Source organism: Moschus berezovskii, chromosome 2 (assembly GCF_049115385.1).
Source record: "Moschus berezovskii isolate FMDL1 chromosome 2, NW_MosBer_1.0, whole genome shotgun sequence".
Lineage (NCBI taxonomy): Eukaryota > Metazoa > Chordata > Mammalia > Artiodactyla > Moschidae > Moschus > Moschus berezovskii.
In genome coordinates, this window is record NC_142461.1 from 31,666,771 (window position 1) to 31,681,550 (window position 14,780).

Here is a 14,780-nt window from a genome sequence, read left to right on the forward strand (position 1 = left end):
TTTGCCAGGATCATGTTCAACGTTCTGGCACCCGAAGCTCAGACAGGATGGACCTGAAAACCCATGTTCCTGGAGCGGGGAAATGGCGCCATAGGGTCTTCACTGGCTGCGTGGACAACACAACGGCTCATCCTGCACACACCCCATGTACCAAGCATATTAGCACACGCCGCTTCTGATCCTCGTCTGCTGAAGCTGGGTCCTGGCAGGTGTCCTATGGAGGCCATCCGTGAAGGACAGTGCTGCCCAGCCCCGAAACGTAGCCTCAAGGACTCTCCAGTCCTCTGAACGCCAGCAACTGGAGGGCTGGGTCCTAGAGTTCAGCTGGCAGATGAAGGCAGGACTCTGCTTCTGGGCACTGGGGTAAGTTCGTAATAATGTCCAACTGTACCCATTTCTGAGCAGCACAAGTGTTCAGGGTCAAACTCTGGGCCCCCTCTGCCCCCACAGCCACTCCACCCACATTCTGGGCACCACAGTCTCGTTAGAAAAGACCCTGATGCTGGCAAGAGAAGAAGGGAACAACAGAATGAGATGGTCGGATGGCATCACCGACTCAAAGACATGAGTTTGAGCAGACTCCGGGAGATGGTGAAGGACAGGGAAGCCTGGCGTGCTGTAGTCCATGGAGTCTCAGAAAGTCGGATACAACTGAGCGACTGAATGACCACAAGAGTGAAGCTGCCAGAGGAAGAAGGGTCAGCCCCAGACCACAATGCACAAGCCCTAAAGAGCACGCCTAACTTATCCATGGGCTTCCCTGATGGCTCAGTTGGTAAAGAATCCACCTGCAATGCAGGAGACCTGGGTTCAATCCCTGGCTTGGGAAGATCCCCTGCAGAAGGGAAAGGCTACCCACTCCAGTATTCTGGCCTGGAGAATTCCATGGACTGTAGAGTCCATGGATTGGGAAACAGTTGGACACAACTGAGCGATTTTCACTAACTCATCCATGAAACATGCAAGTCCTGGACCTCAGTCATCTGTTTACTGTCAACTGGGTTTATGCCACATCGAAAGCACAGTCTCATTAGCTTTTCTCCAAACAGCCCCACTACAGTCTGCGAAAGTGGATCTGATGCGGATGCTTCCAATGTACAGACAGAGAGGTGGAAATCAAGTGAATCATTCCAACAGGAAACTACACCCAAGTGCTTAGGCTTTATATGTACTATTTATCTTTACATTCACATACAGACGAGCAGACATGACCCTATGCAGTGGATGCTATCAATTCTTCCTCTACAGATAGGGAAATGGAGGCTCAGAGAAAACATATCTCTTGCCTTGGGTAGCAAGTATGTGGTTGAAAACTGGGGTTTGAACCAAAGCCATTTCATACCAGGATGAGGCCCCGCAACGCCAGGTACAACCTGCAGGGACAAGTGGCCTGCCTGACACAGCCAGTTTGGCCTTTGTTTTAAAGGCTGGCTGACTAAGCATCTGAAAGGAGACGTTGCTTGCCAAGATTAAGACAGCTAAGAGAACCTACTATGTGCCAGGCACTCTGCATTATCATAGCTGACCTCACACATACCCCATTTGAGAAACACAATCATCCTCATTTCATCAAAGGACAAGACTCACATCTCTCAGGTTCTCAGAGACAGGCTTGCATTGGAACCCAGGTCAATCCACCAGCCAAGGCCACGCTGCTTCCACCATCATCCCCTGCCCATCAGCTCCTCTCCAGAGGCCTGTGCTGGGGCCCTGCTGTCCCTCCTGGCTGCTGCACGCTGGCCACTTCCATTTCTGAAATCCCCAAGCTCCAGGAGTTGTGCCTCTCAAAAGAGTTGAGGGAATGCAAACTACTGAACAGTGGCCCATGTGGCAGGTGTCCAGGAACAAACCTTCTGGTTGATGGAGTCACAGGCTTTTGCTGACAAAGGCCCCCACTCCCGAGTGGCCATGGAGGCAGAGGGGTTCAGAAGAAAGGGAGCCAGGTTAGCTTCTCACCTCGTTACTTACCTGCTAAGGTGGCCCCTCCGCTGAGCCCCAGAGTCCACACCTGTGAAATGGAAGTAAAAGGCCTCCCTCGCAGGGTTGCTGTTAAGACAGGAGATGAAGCAGGCAAAGAAGTTGGTTGTGACCAGGACGGGGACAGATGGGAGGCTGCCTGCCACCTCAGCAAACTGGCCAGAGATTGCAAGGAGAAGGAGGGGCTCTGAACATCTGCCAACCAGACCACCAGCGTCCTGGGGCGTTAGAAGTATAACCTCACTGATCTGTGTCTTGGCTGTGGCAGAAGCAGCCTGAGCAGGAACCCCCTGGGAGGATAAGACTTCCCCCTCTACCCCCTACCAAGTCCAGTTAACCGCCTTTCTCACTTAAGAATCAGGTTTGGTTCAAACATGCCAATCCCCAATTGTCTACGTGGTCTCCATCTACTTCTGGATCTCTGAGGATGGCTGAGCCAATCTATTTCCCACATCATTTTTTTCCAAGCCATATTCTCCTGCTTAGCATCCAGCAAGGTGTTCTAGAGCCACGGGAGGAGAAACACGGAAGAGAACGGTTCACAGGCTGGAGAAAGCAGAGGCGGACAGAGAACAAAAAGACTAAAACCAAATGCAGTCCCTGCATATGCAGTCTCCTTGAAAACAATACTAATGATAACCAAACCTTTTTTTTTTCCGGTAGTTTTGTAGTATGTGAGGGGGATCAACAACAAAACCAAACGTGGGCCCAAGCCTGTTCCTTTTCTGCTTCTCCCTCATTCCCTTTAGCACTTCCTGCCCTGCCCTCCCCTCCTGCCCCCCAAATCCTGCATTTCATGAAACCAAGAATTTTTGGAACTTGGTCATATCAAAACTAGCAATTGTGTGTCCCATTTTCTATGGCAGCGAATAGCTAATCTGAGAAACGACTAGAAGCTAACCTGATCAATGGGCTGGAGAACAGAGATGCTCTCAAAGTCACCCTCAGTGTCTGACAGCTGATGACTCTTGCTGAGTAACAGCCATTACTCTCAGAATCCCTGCAGGCATTTCTATAGGAATAATTTCCCCCAAAGAAACTATGTGCATGAAAAGCTTATTTTAAAGCTGAGTGCTAAGGTAAGCTAACAGTGAGAAAATCTAAGCCTCCCTTTTCCCTCTGCCTGCCAGGAAACTCAATGATCCAATCAGGTCAAGAACCACTGCACAGAAAGACACTCATGTCCACAACAGACAAGTTCTTCTTTCCCCCTAGACTTCACCACCTATCCTAATTCAGAGGCTCCTTACCTCTGGTTTTGTTTTTCTAAGATTTCTCTGAGTTCTTTGACACTGTTATATAGGACTTCTTTTCCCTCAAAGCTCACTCGAATACCTCATCAAAGGAATAGATGGGGTCATTATTGTTGTTTAGTCACTCAGTCATATCCAGCTCTTTGCAATCCCATGGACCGCAGCACGCCAGGCTTCCCTGTCCTTCACCATCTCCCAGAATTTGCTCAAACTCACGTCCACTGAGTCAGTGATGCCATCCAACCATGGGTCATCATTTCTACACAAAGGGAACAAGCTCAGTGAACTCTAGGCAGGAGTGGAAGGTGAGCAGGGAGCCTGCAGGCAAAGACTCCAACAGGGCCTGCCTCTGCCAGGCTGGTTCAGAACCTGGGGAGTCACACCCTCTGGACCAGCCCTGCCTCCAAGGCCATAGCGCCTGGAGCCACACCCAGCTTGATCCTGTAGTCCAGGAACTATAAGTCTCCAGTCTCCCCAGAAGAACCCAGGAGCAGCAGCCCTCTAGTCCCCCATCTCCCCTTCCAACATACTCAGTCAGAGCAGCTTAGCAGAGCCAGTTCTGGGTGTTCTGTCCAGAGGGGGGTCGGGGTGGGGGGGCCGGAAGGTAGTGATGATCAGTGACAGTGGGTCCCACTCATTCCCCTAGACTATTTTACGAGTTTGAACTCAGTATGCAAATTTATGCAAGACAAGATGCAAAGCAGTGCTCTGAGCCAGAAGTCCCGTTGCTTTTCTCCCCCTTCTTTGAAGCTGCACTGAACCACTGTAAATCAGCCCTCGCCTCTGCCCCCCTTTATGCTGCCCAGCAACTGCAGATGCAAAGCCTCCCCTGGCCCGCCTGCCGGCCCGCCGGCCCGCCTGCCCTGGGACTTTGAATGACTGCACATTTCTATAGCACCTTTATAAGTGCAGCGGGCCAGACGGCCACTTGGGCGGCTCCGCCCCTCGGCATAATCCCCGGCATTGTACACGGCGGGGAAGGAGGCTGGGGAGATGCTGGAGGGAGCCAGTCCGGCCCAGCCGAGTCCCTGAATTCTGAAAGGGCCCGAACCGGCCCAGGCCTGCTTCCTTTTCTTTCCCTAACATTTCTAAGCACTTCTGCACACTCCGCTACAGAACACACCCACACGTTTCTCGGGTCCAGACTTCAGGCAGGTCTCAGGGTCCCCCTGCTATTTTTCTTCCAGGCCCACCTACTCCAACCCCCCGCCTCAGCCCGCCCCCCTCGCCTCCGTGTGACTTCTGGGTTTCTTTGAAACCAATTGGTCCCAGCCCATCACCCCCATGGGATGCAAGCTCAGCACCCGCTGATGTGCCCAGCCCCACCCCCAGCATCCCAGCCATCCCCAGGAAGCCAGCAACAGCCCCTGAGTCCTGGGAACAAAGACAAAAGAGCTAACAGCAAAGCCGGAACTGCTGGGGTTTGCTGCCTCGAAATAAGAAGGGTGTGTTTAAAATTCTCAAAAAGCAACCTGCTCACAGAGGAAGGCAGGCTGGGATGGGGAGGGGGGCGTTATTCTTCAGAGTAGGGGAGAAGAGATGGGTGATGGAGTGGAGGCAGTGGCGTTCAGTGCTAAGGTCTCATCTGGGCCACCCTACCAGACTCTGACCTCCGCATTCTTCACTCAGCATCCCAATCCCTGCCCCAGCCCAGGACCCTCTCCTGCACAGGAGCCTCCAAACTCGACCCCCTCTCTTCCCTGCACCCCCCATCCCCCCCAACTTCTGCAAGCCCAGGCTTCTCCCAGCAGGGTCCCCTTCCCCCCAGCCCTCCTCACACTGCAGACACCCTGCTCTTGGCACTTCTTTCCAGGGCACCCACTCAGCTTCCACCCCACATTCCCCGCCCCCCAACCCTGGGGTCCCCTCTTCCCAACGTGCAGCACAAGAGAAAAACGCGGAAGGCGGCTGTCTGGCCATGGGGAGCAGGCAGAGGAGGCAGCTGGGGCTAGCTGGCGGAAAGGAGTCCCATAACCAGGCAGAAAATCCTGTGACATTCTTCCCGTGAACTCACTCCATTGTCCCCGAGTTCCCCTGACGACTCCAGGGAGGAGTGCATGGGAGAATTCCTCGCATCTGGTCCCTTCGGAAGAACCCTAACCTGCCTCCGGGGTTGGGAGGCAGGAAAGTTGGTTTTTCAGGCAGAAAGTAAGAACGAAGAACGAAAAAAAAAAAAAACTAAAACGTTTAGGAAGGACGTGTACTACTGCACTTGGTTACAACAGTCAAAATTCAAAGGATTCTATGAACTTGGAGGCCTTTTGAACAAAAGTTCACCCTGCTGGGGGAGATGTTTAGTTTGTCAGAGTTCAGTTCAGAAAACCACAGTACCTCCCGGTGGACCACGGGGTGCTAGCGGGCGATGGAGGAGGGCTGCGGACGCAAGGCTGGGGGGATGGGCGCCCGCGGTGAAAGGATTTTGCAGAGTCTTTCCCCGGGCATTAGCGCTTTCTAAGAGAAGCTGGAGGGAAGGGTTAACCTCCAGGCAGGCTGGGGAGGGAGGCAAGCCCCAGCCAGAAGAAAGGGGCTGAGGGGTTCCGCTGGAGGAAGCCCTAACTTGCTGTGCACTCAAGGTCAAAATGCGACCGAAAAAAGATTTCAACTCTGACCCCTACTTGTCTTCTCAAGGAAAATAGGCAAAAACAATAGCAGGCCGAAGGAATGGCGAGGGGGTTCAAGACCACAGAAGCTAAGAAGGGAGCAAGAATTTTCACTTTTTCGTTTCTTCTTTCTTTTTGTAAATGTCTCTCAAGTTGGAGAAACTTGGTCAGACTTGCTTGCTTTTTAAACAACGGCAGCAGGCAGTGAACACATTTCACCACTGTCTCCAAGAGGAAAGAAAATAATTACAGCTTCCTCCAGACCACTGAAGCAGGAGGCTTTTGTAATTTAAAACAATTAAAAAAAAAAACACGTGAGATATTTATAGTCTGGTTGTGTCAAAAAAAAAAAACTTGTTGGGGGGGGGCGGGGGCTTAAAGCTCCTTACAAAGAATCTCGGAGTCCCCATTCTATGGGACAGCAAGAGCTCCGTCAATCAGGATGGGACGGCGGGGGGCGACACCTCGCTCCGGTAAGGGTAGCTGCGACCCGCCTGGGGCATCCTCCCTCCCGGACGCCCGGGGGCCCAGATGCTACAATGAGCGGCAAGGCTGCCCGCGCCACAGACTGCATGCAGCCGGCGACCTGGCTTGAGTTACAGTGACTCAACGGTTGGGGTCTCCTTCTCGCCTCCCAAATGCTCCTCTTTTATCATTTCACCCAACACAAAAGCGAGCGCCTTCGTCCTCTCTGTAAAACACCAGCGTTCCTTTTATTTCTCTACTCCTCCTAGGCAGCCCACCCTACAAAAAGTATGCACAAGTCTTTTCTTCTCACCTCACAATCCCAGAAGGAAGGGACCTCAATGCGCCGCTGCCTTCTCCTAGCGCCCCCTTCTCACTAGAGGTCCCTGGTGTCACCGGTACCCGCCAGCCTCCGCCCCCGCACCCCGCGCCCCAAACCTGGGCAGCGACCTCCACCAGGACCTCTCCGGGAACCTTCGGCCGGCGACCACCAGCTCAAGTGGTGCCCCAGATAAGCCTCAAGCTCCTACTCCCACTTCCTCCCCAGTAAATTCCCCCTCCAAAACAGAAGTCGGGTACCTTCCACCACGGAAGCCTATGGTAACAGGGATGCCTTCTCTCTCCGTATTATTCCCCACCAAATTAGTAGCCGGGGATCTTCCGCCCTCTCCAATTCCTCTCCCCGGGCCTGACTTTTGGGGCTTCCCCCCTCCCAACAACCACCCCCCACCCCCACCCAGATCCGGCCCAGGACCCTGCTCTTCCTCCGTTAAAAACGTTCTCTGAGGTCCCGCCGCACACTCCTTCCTTCCAGGAGGGCCGCTAGCCGGGCTCCCCCCCGCCCTCTAAGTTTCTCCCAACTAGTTGTCCCAGCCCCGCGTTACCTGCAACCTGCTCGGGGCTGGCGCTGTATTCGGCATCGCCGTGCTTCTCGCAAGTGCCCTCGCCGTGGACCAGCGCCCTCAGGGGCAGCTCGGAGCCCGGGTTGGGATAGCAGCGCAGCCCCTGGCCGCAGCGCGGGGTGTACACGCCGCACCGCTCGCCCTCCAGCCGGGCGCACACGGAGCAGCAGCCGCAGCCCGGCTCGCGGACCAGCTCGCAGGGCACGCGGGCGTCGCCGGCTGGCCCGGCCGCGGCGCCGGGCGGGGGCTTGCAGGCGGCCAGGCTCTCGGGCGTGCAGGGCGGGCAGCGGAACAGCACCTCGGCGCGCGCCCCGCAGTCGCCGCCGCCCGCGCCCAGCAGCAGCAGCAGCAGCAGCGGCGGCAGCAGCGGCAGCGCGGGGCCGCCCAGTCTCGGCTGCATGTTGGCGGCGGTGAGCGCGACGGCGGCGAGCGAGCGGGCAGGTGGCACGGCCCTGCGAGCGCGGGAGCCGCCTCCTCCGCTTCTTTCTCCACCCTCGCCGCCGCAGCCGGGTCCTAAAGGGCCCTGCTTCTCCCCGCCCCCTTGCCTTCTCCCCTCCCCCTTTTGGAGACCACCCCCTTCCCCCGACACTCCCGCGCGCGGGCCTCTGCGTGCGCGCACGCCCACTCGGCCATCCCCACCTCCTCGCATGCAGCGTGGGTCCCCTCCACCCTCTGGCCTCCGTCCCTTCCCGCACTTCCACCCCGGGCTCCCTGACTCCGGGAAGATGAGAGTAACTTGGGGGTTTGGGTTAAGATCGGCGCGGGGGTGGGCAGGAGTGGATGCTTTTGTCTCCTGTTTTCGGTTCAATTCGGAAGGACTTCGTTTGCGCGCTTCCCATGTGGCCGGCGCTGGGCTCACTGCTGGAGGGGATGCAGAGGACGTCAGGCATGACCTTCAAGTAAATTTCAGTCTACACCCAGCGGTTCCCTCCATCTTCGGGTTTTCCCCCACTGCTGACGTGCTGCTTGGGACAGTGACTTCGGAGTCAGGAGGCTGTTCACGTCCTCTAGATCAGCCTACCCCCGAACTGCCCCTCTTAGGGACCATTGCAATTTCCCAACCCTGCAAGCATCCGGTAACGTGTAAGTACCTGAAATTAAATTTCTGGACACTAAGAAATCTCCCCTTTTTAGGGCTTACTCAGCTCCACACCCCCTCCCTCCGCAAAGAATCCCTTGGGGACCTGCCCCACCGCACCCACTCCAGATCTGAAGGCATTTGCTGCAGGACAGAACACCCTGCTTCAGGGGTCTTAGGTCAGATCAATTTTCCAGGTGTGGGAGAATGCCCTGTGGTAAGGTCATTTAGAGCTCACTCCGATAAATGCAGGTGGACAAGAACGGCCTCCCTTCATTGTTCAGCTCGATTTACTTATTCATCCATCCAAGCTGTCCCAAACTCACAGAAATTCCAGACTGGACCCCACTTTAATTATCACACATCTCTTGTGATCCTAACAAAGATTTTGTCAGATTCTCTTCGTAGGGATAGGACCACTGAACTGCCTCCAGCCTGGGTGTAATTTCTCAATACCTCCATGCCACCCTTCCACATGGCCACCTGGCCTTGAAAATCAGCGCCATGCCGCAGGAAGGCAAGTGCCTGATCTTAAGGAACCAACAGTGTTATGGGGGTGAGGTTGGTGAGATGAACAAATAACTGGTTGTCAGAGGCTTTGAGGAGGAGAAATATTTAAATGGCAAGATGATGGGGATTTCAGGGGTGGATCAGAATTTAAATTGAAGCTTGGAATTCTACCAGGGGACATACAAGCATAGCAAGGGCATCCTGAGCAGAAGGACCAGCTAAAGCAAGGACCTGAAAATAGGAAAGCAAGGATGGAGAAAGGAAGGCTTGGAGGCAGGGGGAGGACTGGCAAGAAATCCAGTTGACTTGGGTGCAGGTTTGGCTTCATATTGGACCGCAAGGAGATCCAACCAGTCCATTCGAAAGGAGATCAATCCTGGGTGTTCATTGGAAGGACTGATGCTAAAGCTGAAACTCCAATACTTTGGCCACCTCATGCAACGAGTTGACTCACTGGAAAAGACTCTGATGCTGGGAGGGATTGGGGGCGGGAGGAGAAGGGGACGACAGAGAATGAGATGGCTGGATGGCATCACCGACTCTGTGGACATGAGTTTGAGTGAACTCCGGAAGTTGGTGATGGACAGGGAGGCCTGGAGTGCTGTGATTCATGGAGTCACAAAGAGTCGGACACGACTGAGCGACTGAACTGAACTGAATGGGCAGGGAGTTGCAGCATCCATATTTGAGCAGAGGAGTGAAATAAGACAGAGCTGGACTTCTGGAAATCACAGAGCTGTATCTAGTGCAGATCTGATGGAACTAAGAAGAGACAGGCATGGGAAGCTGCTGGTCACTCTTTGGTGTACCCTAGTGTCCTGTGCAATCCTTGTAACATTTGTTTCTATTGGTCTCATCCGCTGGAGGCTGAGCATCTTCAGAGTAGACACACTGGCATGATGCTGTCCAATAAAAATCTACTGCAAACCACAAACGTGAACCACATGTGCAATTTTCAATTTTCTAGTAGTCATGTTAAAATATAGTAAAAAGAAATAGATGAAACCCATTTTAGTATATACTTTATTTAGTTTCTTCAAAATATCATTTCAAGGTGTAGTCTATATTAAAAGTTATTAGAGATTTAACACTCCTTTTTTCATACTAAATCCTCAAACTCTGAGGTGTATCTTATGCTTATGTGTCTGTGTGTGCTCAGTTATGTCCGACTCTTGGCAACCCAAGATTGTAGGCTTGGGCTACAGCTACAAGGACTGTAGCCTGCCAGGCTCCCCGTCCATGGGATTTCCCAGGCAAGAATACTGGAGTAGATTGCCATTCCCTTCTCCAGTGGATCTTCTTGGTCAAGGGATCGAATCCACATCTCTTGCATTGCAGGCAGATTCGTTACCACTAAGCCACCTGGGAAGTGCCAATTTTATTCTTATAGCACATTTCAATTTTAACTAGCCAAAATTCAATACTTTCTAGCCATATGTGGCAAGTAGCTGCCAGATTGGACAGGAAACAGGTCTAAAATATAGTGCCTGGCACCTTGTAGGCACTCAGTAAATGTACTGAATGAATGTATGGTCTCTGGAAATACTCCTCTCAGGGCCTGATAATCAGTTGCCATTGCAGTGACCAGTAGCTAGAGATGAAAGGTAAGGTTCAATCATGACGCTGTTGAGAGGATAGGAGAGGCTTCATTCAGCTCCTCACTTATCTTTTGAGACGCATTCTTCTTCCATCTCCTTTAAAGTTCTTGATCTCTTAGCCAAGAACCATGGAGATGAGCGGGCAAAGTAAGGCAATGTGACACATGCCAAGTGCTCAATGAAAATTTCTTTCTGATGAGTCTGAAGATCCTCCACCAGTTCTCTTTGTTCCCTGATTAAGAGTAATCCTCCTCCCTGTGTATGCACATTCACTCGCTACCAGCAGCCCCATCTTTTTGAAATCCTTTCCTAACCACCCTGAAGTCCAAGTCCTACTCCAGAAAGACCAGCTTCTGCTGAGACTTCAATCACAGAACATCCTCAGTGGACTGAAGTCTCAAGAAGAGGAGCAAGGGCTTGACCAAGACCCTCGCAGGTTACTAGCTGGCCTGGGACTCCTCTGTTTTGTTCATCACTGCAGTCCCAGGGCCTAGAACGGTGCCTGGTACAGTGGATAAATCCTGAGTGAACCCAGGTACTCAGCTCCTAGCCCCCTAGAACATATCTGCCTTTTCATTTCTCATGAGTTCCTCTCTGATGTCCTTAGGCCTGTCCTGAGAGCCCGTCTGTGCTGAGGATGAGGCAGTAAGGACTCCCTGAGAGATGGGGACAGGCTGCAACTGGTTTACTCCCCTCCCCATAATCCCTGCCTTTTTTCCATTTGAAAAGTGCTTCACAAACCCCACCCTCACAAGGTTTACCGTAACTAAGTACCACCTGTACTATTATTTACATAATATTTTCTTAATGAAAGTCAATCCCACTTTTTTTTCCTTTTTTACTTAAAGCTTTTTTTAATGCAACTTCATATCACTACCATAAATGGAAAAGCAGTATTGATGGATGGCCATATATAGATAGCAACCATAAAAATAAACACAATGAAAACAAAACAATGTTACTCAGTTCAAGTTGCATACCTCTTGCTTACTGCAGCCTTTGAGGCTGGCATACTCCTCTGGTTAACAAAGGATGAGCCGAGTTTAAAGAGCAGTAGTAAAGGCAAGCCTGACCCAAGCTGAAATTTTTCTCCATTAAGTCATCAGAAGGAGAGGAATATTTTTAAAAACATTTTATTGAAATGTAACATACATGCAAAAAAGTACACGTATCATAAACTTGAGGAATGTTTGAGGAATCCCATATAACCAGATGAAGAAAGAACATTGACATCACACAGAACACCCCTGCCTGCTGCCTTCTAGTGGTTACGTCCCCACCAAGGGAAACCATTATCCTGACCTCTACTAGCATGAATGAGTTTTGCCCATTTTTACATTTCATATAAATGAAAACATACAACGTGTAGTCTTTTTGTCTCTGACTTCCCCTGCTCAGCCCTACACTCATGAGATTTGTCCATAATCTTGCATGTAGTTGTTCGTCCCTTCTGTTAGGCACACATTTAGGTGGCCTTCCTACCTGGATGTGGAATTTCTGGATCATGAAATGTACCAATGCTCAGCTTTAGGAGATCTATTTAGAAAGTCATGCCAAATAAATGTATGAATCTATCCTCCTATCAACAGTTTTATGAGGGTTCCACTTTCTCCCCATCCTTACCAACACTTGGCATTTTCCGTCATTTCTCAATGTATCTGTTCTGATAAGTATATCTGATTATGGTTTTATTTTGGAGTTCCCTGATGACTGAAGAAGCTGAACACCTTTCTAATGATAGAATAGGAGGAATTTTCAAAGGGAATTGTGTCATATAATGTGATGTAATGTCATGTCCGTGTATCATGATTATACATCTTGAGTAGCACCTAAAATCATCTTGCATGTAGGAGTTGCCACCTTTTTTGTTATGGAGGTTTTAATTGTAGTTGTTTCAGAAGGAAGGGAAAACAGAAAAGGTTAAGACTATTGCTTGGGCAGAGGAAGCGTCCTCTACTCTCTATCCATCCAGTGAACCACTGAAGTTGCTCAGTCATGTCCGACTCTTTGCAATCCCATAGACTCCATCCACAGAATTTTCCACGCAAGAGTACTGGAGGGGGTTGCCATTTTCTTCTCCAGGGGATCTTCCCTACACAGGGATCAAACCCAGGTCTCCTGCATTGCAGGCAGATGCTTTACCATCTGAGCCACCAGGGAACCCCTTGCTGCAGACCAGCACTATCCACCTCCTCTTTGATGCGTCCTGAAACAAAATAAACAGGCAAGAGGACCTTCTGATCCAGTGGTTGGAAACCCCACCAACCAACCTGAAAACTGAAGAATGTGCTCCTAGAGGTCAAGGCTGCATGCTTTGTGGGGGTTTCCCAAATGAGCATCGGGTACCAGGGCAACAACGTGATCAGATCACCACCATCATCTTTGTCTTCAGAACATCTTTACCAAATACCTCTCCCCAGATGCTGGTTTGGGCTTTTGTGCAACCCTTTCTCTTAGCAGTTACTGAATCGAGTTGGATGACTCTAAAGTGACCAAAAGGAGAGGACACAAAGGGAAAGAACTGGATGACAATGTGAGCACTGGAGGCTGGTGGAAGAATTCAGAGAAGGCTCTGCAGCCGGACTGTCTGGATTCGTGTCCAACTCCTCCCCTCCCTGGCTTTGTCATTCCGGACAAGTTAACTTCCCTTCTCTGAGCCTCAGTTTCCTCATCTGTCATAAGGAGGTGATAATACTACCCATTTGAGAGAGTTGCTGCGAGGAGTGAATGAAATGATCAAAGTGAGTCCTTCACACTCTGCCTGGCACACAGCCCTCAACAACAGACAGCCGTGCTATTATTATTACCCGATGCTCGGGAGACTGAGAGTTCCTCACTGTGGGGTCGGGAAAGTCTCACATCCCTTCCTCCAACACGGCTGGTAAAATGTCTGCAGGGAGAGGAATTCATCGAGCTTGACGCGAAGGGGGCGTGGCTCCCTAGTCTCTAGGGAGGTAGGGCGGGAATAACTGCATGCATTGAAGAGTGACAAGGAAGAAAGAGATGACATCAGAGCAGAGATGCCTCAGAGGCCTGGCAGGAAGCGCAGATTCAGAACCTTCTCCCTCCTGTAAGGAGAAGGTCCACCGGACCTACACGGCCAAAGCAACAGGCGATGAAGTGCAGCAATGAAGAAAAGAACAAAACTAGGAGCAGTAATTCCACGCAAACACCTCCACAAATATTACTTCATTTCTCATAAATGTCATCAGAGGCCCAGAGAGGTTAAGTGACCTATCTGTAGTCACCCAAATAGTATTACCTTTCTACAATCCCAGAGAAGCAAAGAAACCAGCACTCAGTTCAAAGTCAGCTGCTGACTTCAAGGTGTATGACCCTAGTCATCCCACCTGCTCCTCACGGCCCCCGTTGCCTTTGTCCTCGTCTGGTTATTTCTCACTGTGGACCCATCATCCCAAAGCTTAAGTCTTAAAACAAACGTGTATCATCAGTCGTGGTTCTGTGGATTGGTCAGGCTCTGCTGGATCATCGTCACATGGGTTCCTCCATGTGGCTATAGTAGATGGAGTCTGGGACCTGGGTCAGCCTAACTAAGCTGAGCATCCAAGAGCACTGTCCTGGCCCGTAGTTGAGCCAGGTGATTAAATGAATCAATGCTTTTCCTTGCACTGGGTTCTCTCCCTCCCAGCCTCCAGGGCTCACAGTCTTACACCTAGCAGAGTTCCACACAGCATAAAAGAGGCGCTACCCATTAAACAAGTCACATATTTTCCCTCCTTTTTGGGGAGGTTGTTGCGGTCAACATGTTGTGGAAATTCCTGATGGGTTTGGGACCTTGGTTCAGTTCAGTTCAGTCACTCAGTGGTGTCCGACTCATTGCGACCCCACAGACTGCAGCACACCAGGCCTCCCTGTCCATCACCATCTCCTGGAGTATCCATTGCCTATGAAAGAGAGGCATTGAGCAGAGCATCCCCCAGCCTTCCTATCAGGGTCCAGAAGACATTTTTAGTATTAAAAAACCAAACAAACAAACAAAAAACCCTTCGGTAAGTATTTTAGGCATTGCAGGCCTCACATGGTCTCTGTCATAACTGCTCATCTCTGCCATCCCTGCCCCAAAGCAGCCAAGGATTATAGTCAAAACAAAGGAGCATAGCTATGTTCCAATTATGTTTCATTTATTAGAACAGATGACGGCCAGAATTCACCCAGGGACAACAGGATGCTGACCTCTACACTAGGGCCTCCTTGATGCTAGACAGCAGGCTTTCAAAGATGGTCAAACCCAGGAGAGAATACAGACACTGGAGTGCTACTCCCCAGTCTGTATCCAACTGACCGCCTATCAGAACGTACCTCCATGTAACCACAAGGGAGCAACAGGATGCCTGTTGGAAAGACCAGCTTTGTCCCCTCTCCAGGGATCCTCACTC

At 51.3% G+C, this 14,780-nt stretch overlaps 1 protein-coding gene across 1 annotated transcript in view; it reads right to left on the bottom strand.

The window, feature by feature from the left end:
• IGFBP2 (insulin like growth factor binding protein 2) overlaps nucleotides 1–7,695 on the bottom strand; it is a 28,906-nt gene extending 21,211 nt beyond the window's left edge. The window contains exon 1 of the mRNA XM_055398204.2: nucleotides 7,180–7,695. Within this exon, the coding sequence (XP_055254179.1) occupies nucleotides 7,180–7,597 (418 nt within the window). The 5' untranslated portion in view covers nucleotides 7,598–7,695. The remainder of the gene's footprint in view (nucleotides 1–7,179) is intronic.
• Between the last annotated feature and the right edge of the window lie 7,085 nt (nucleotides 7,696–14,780).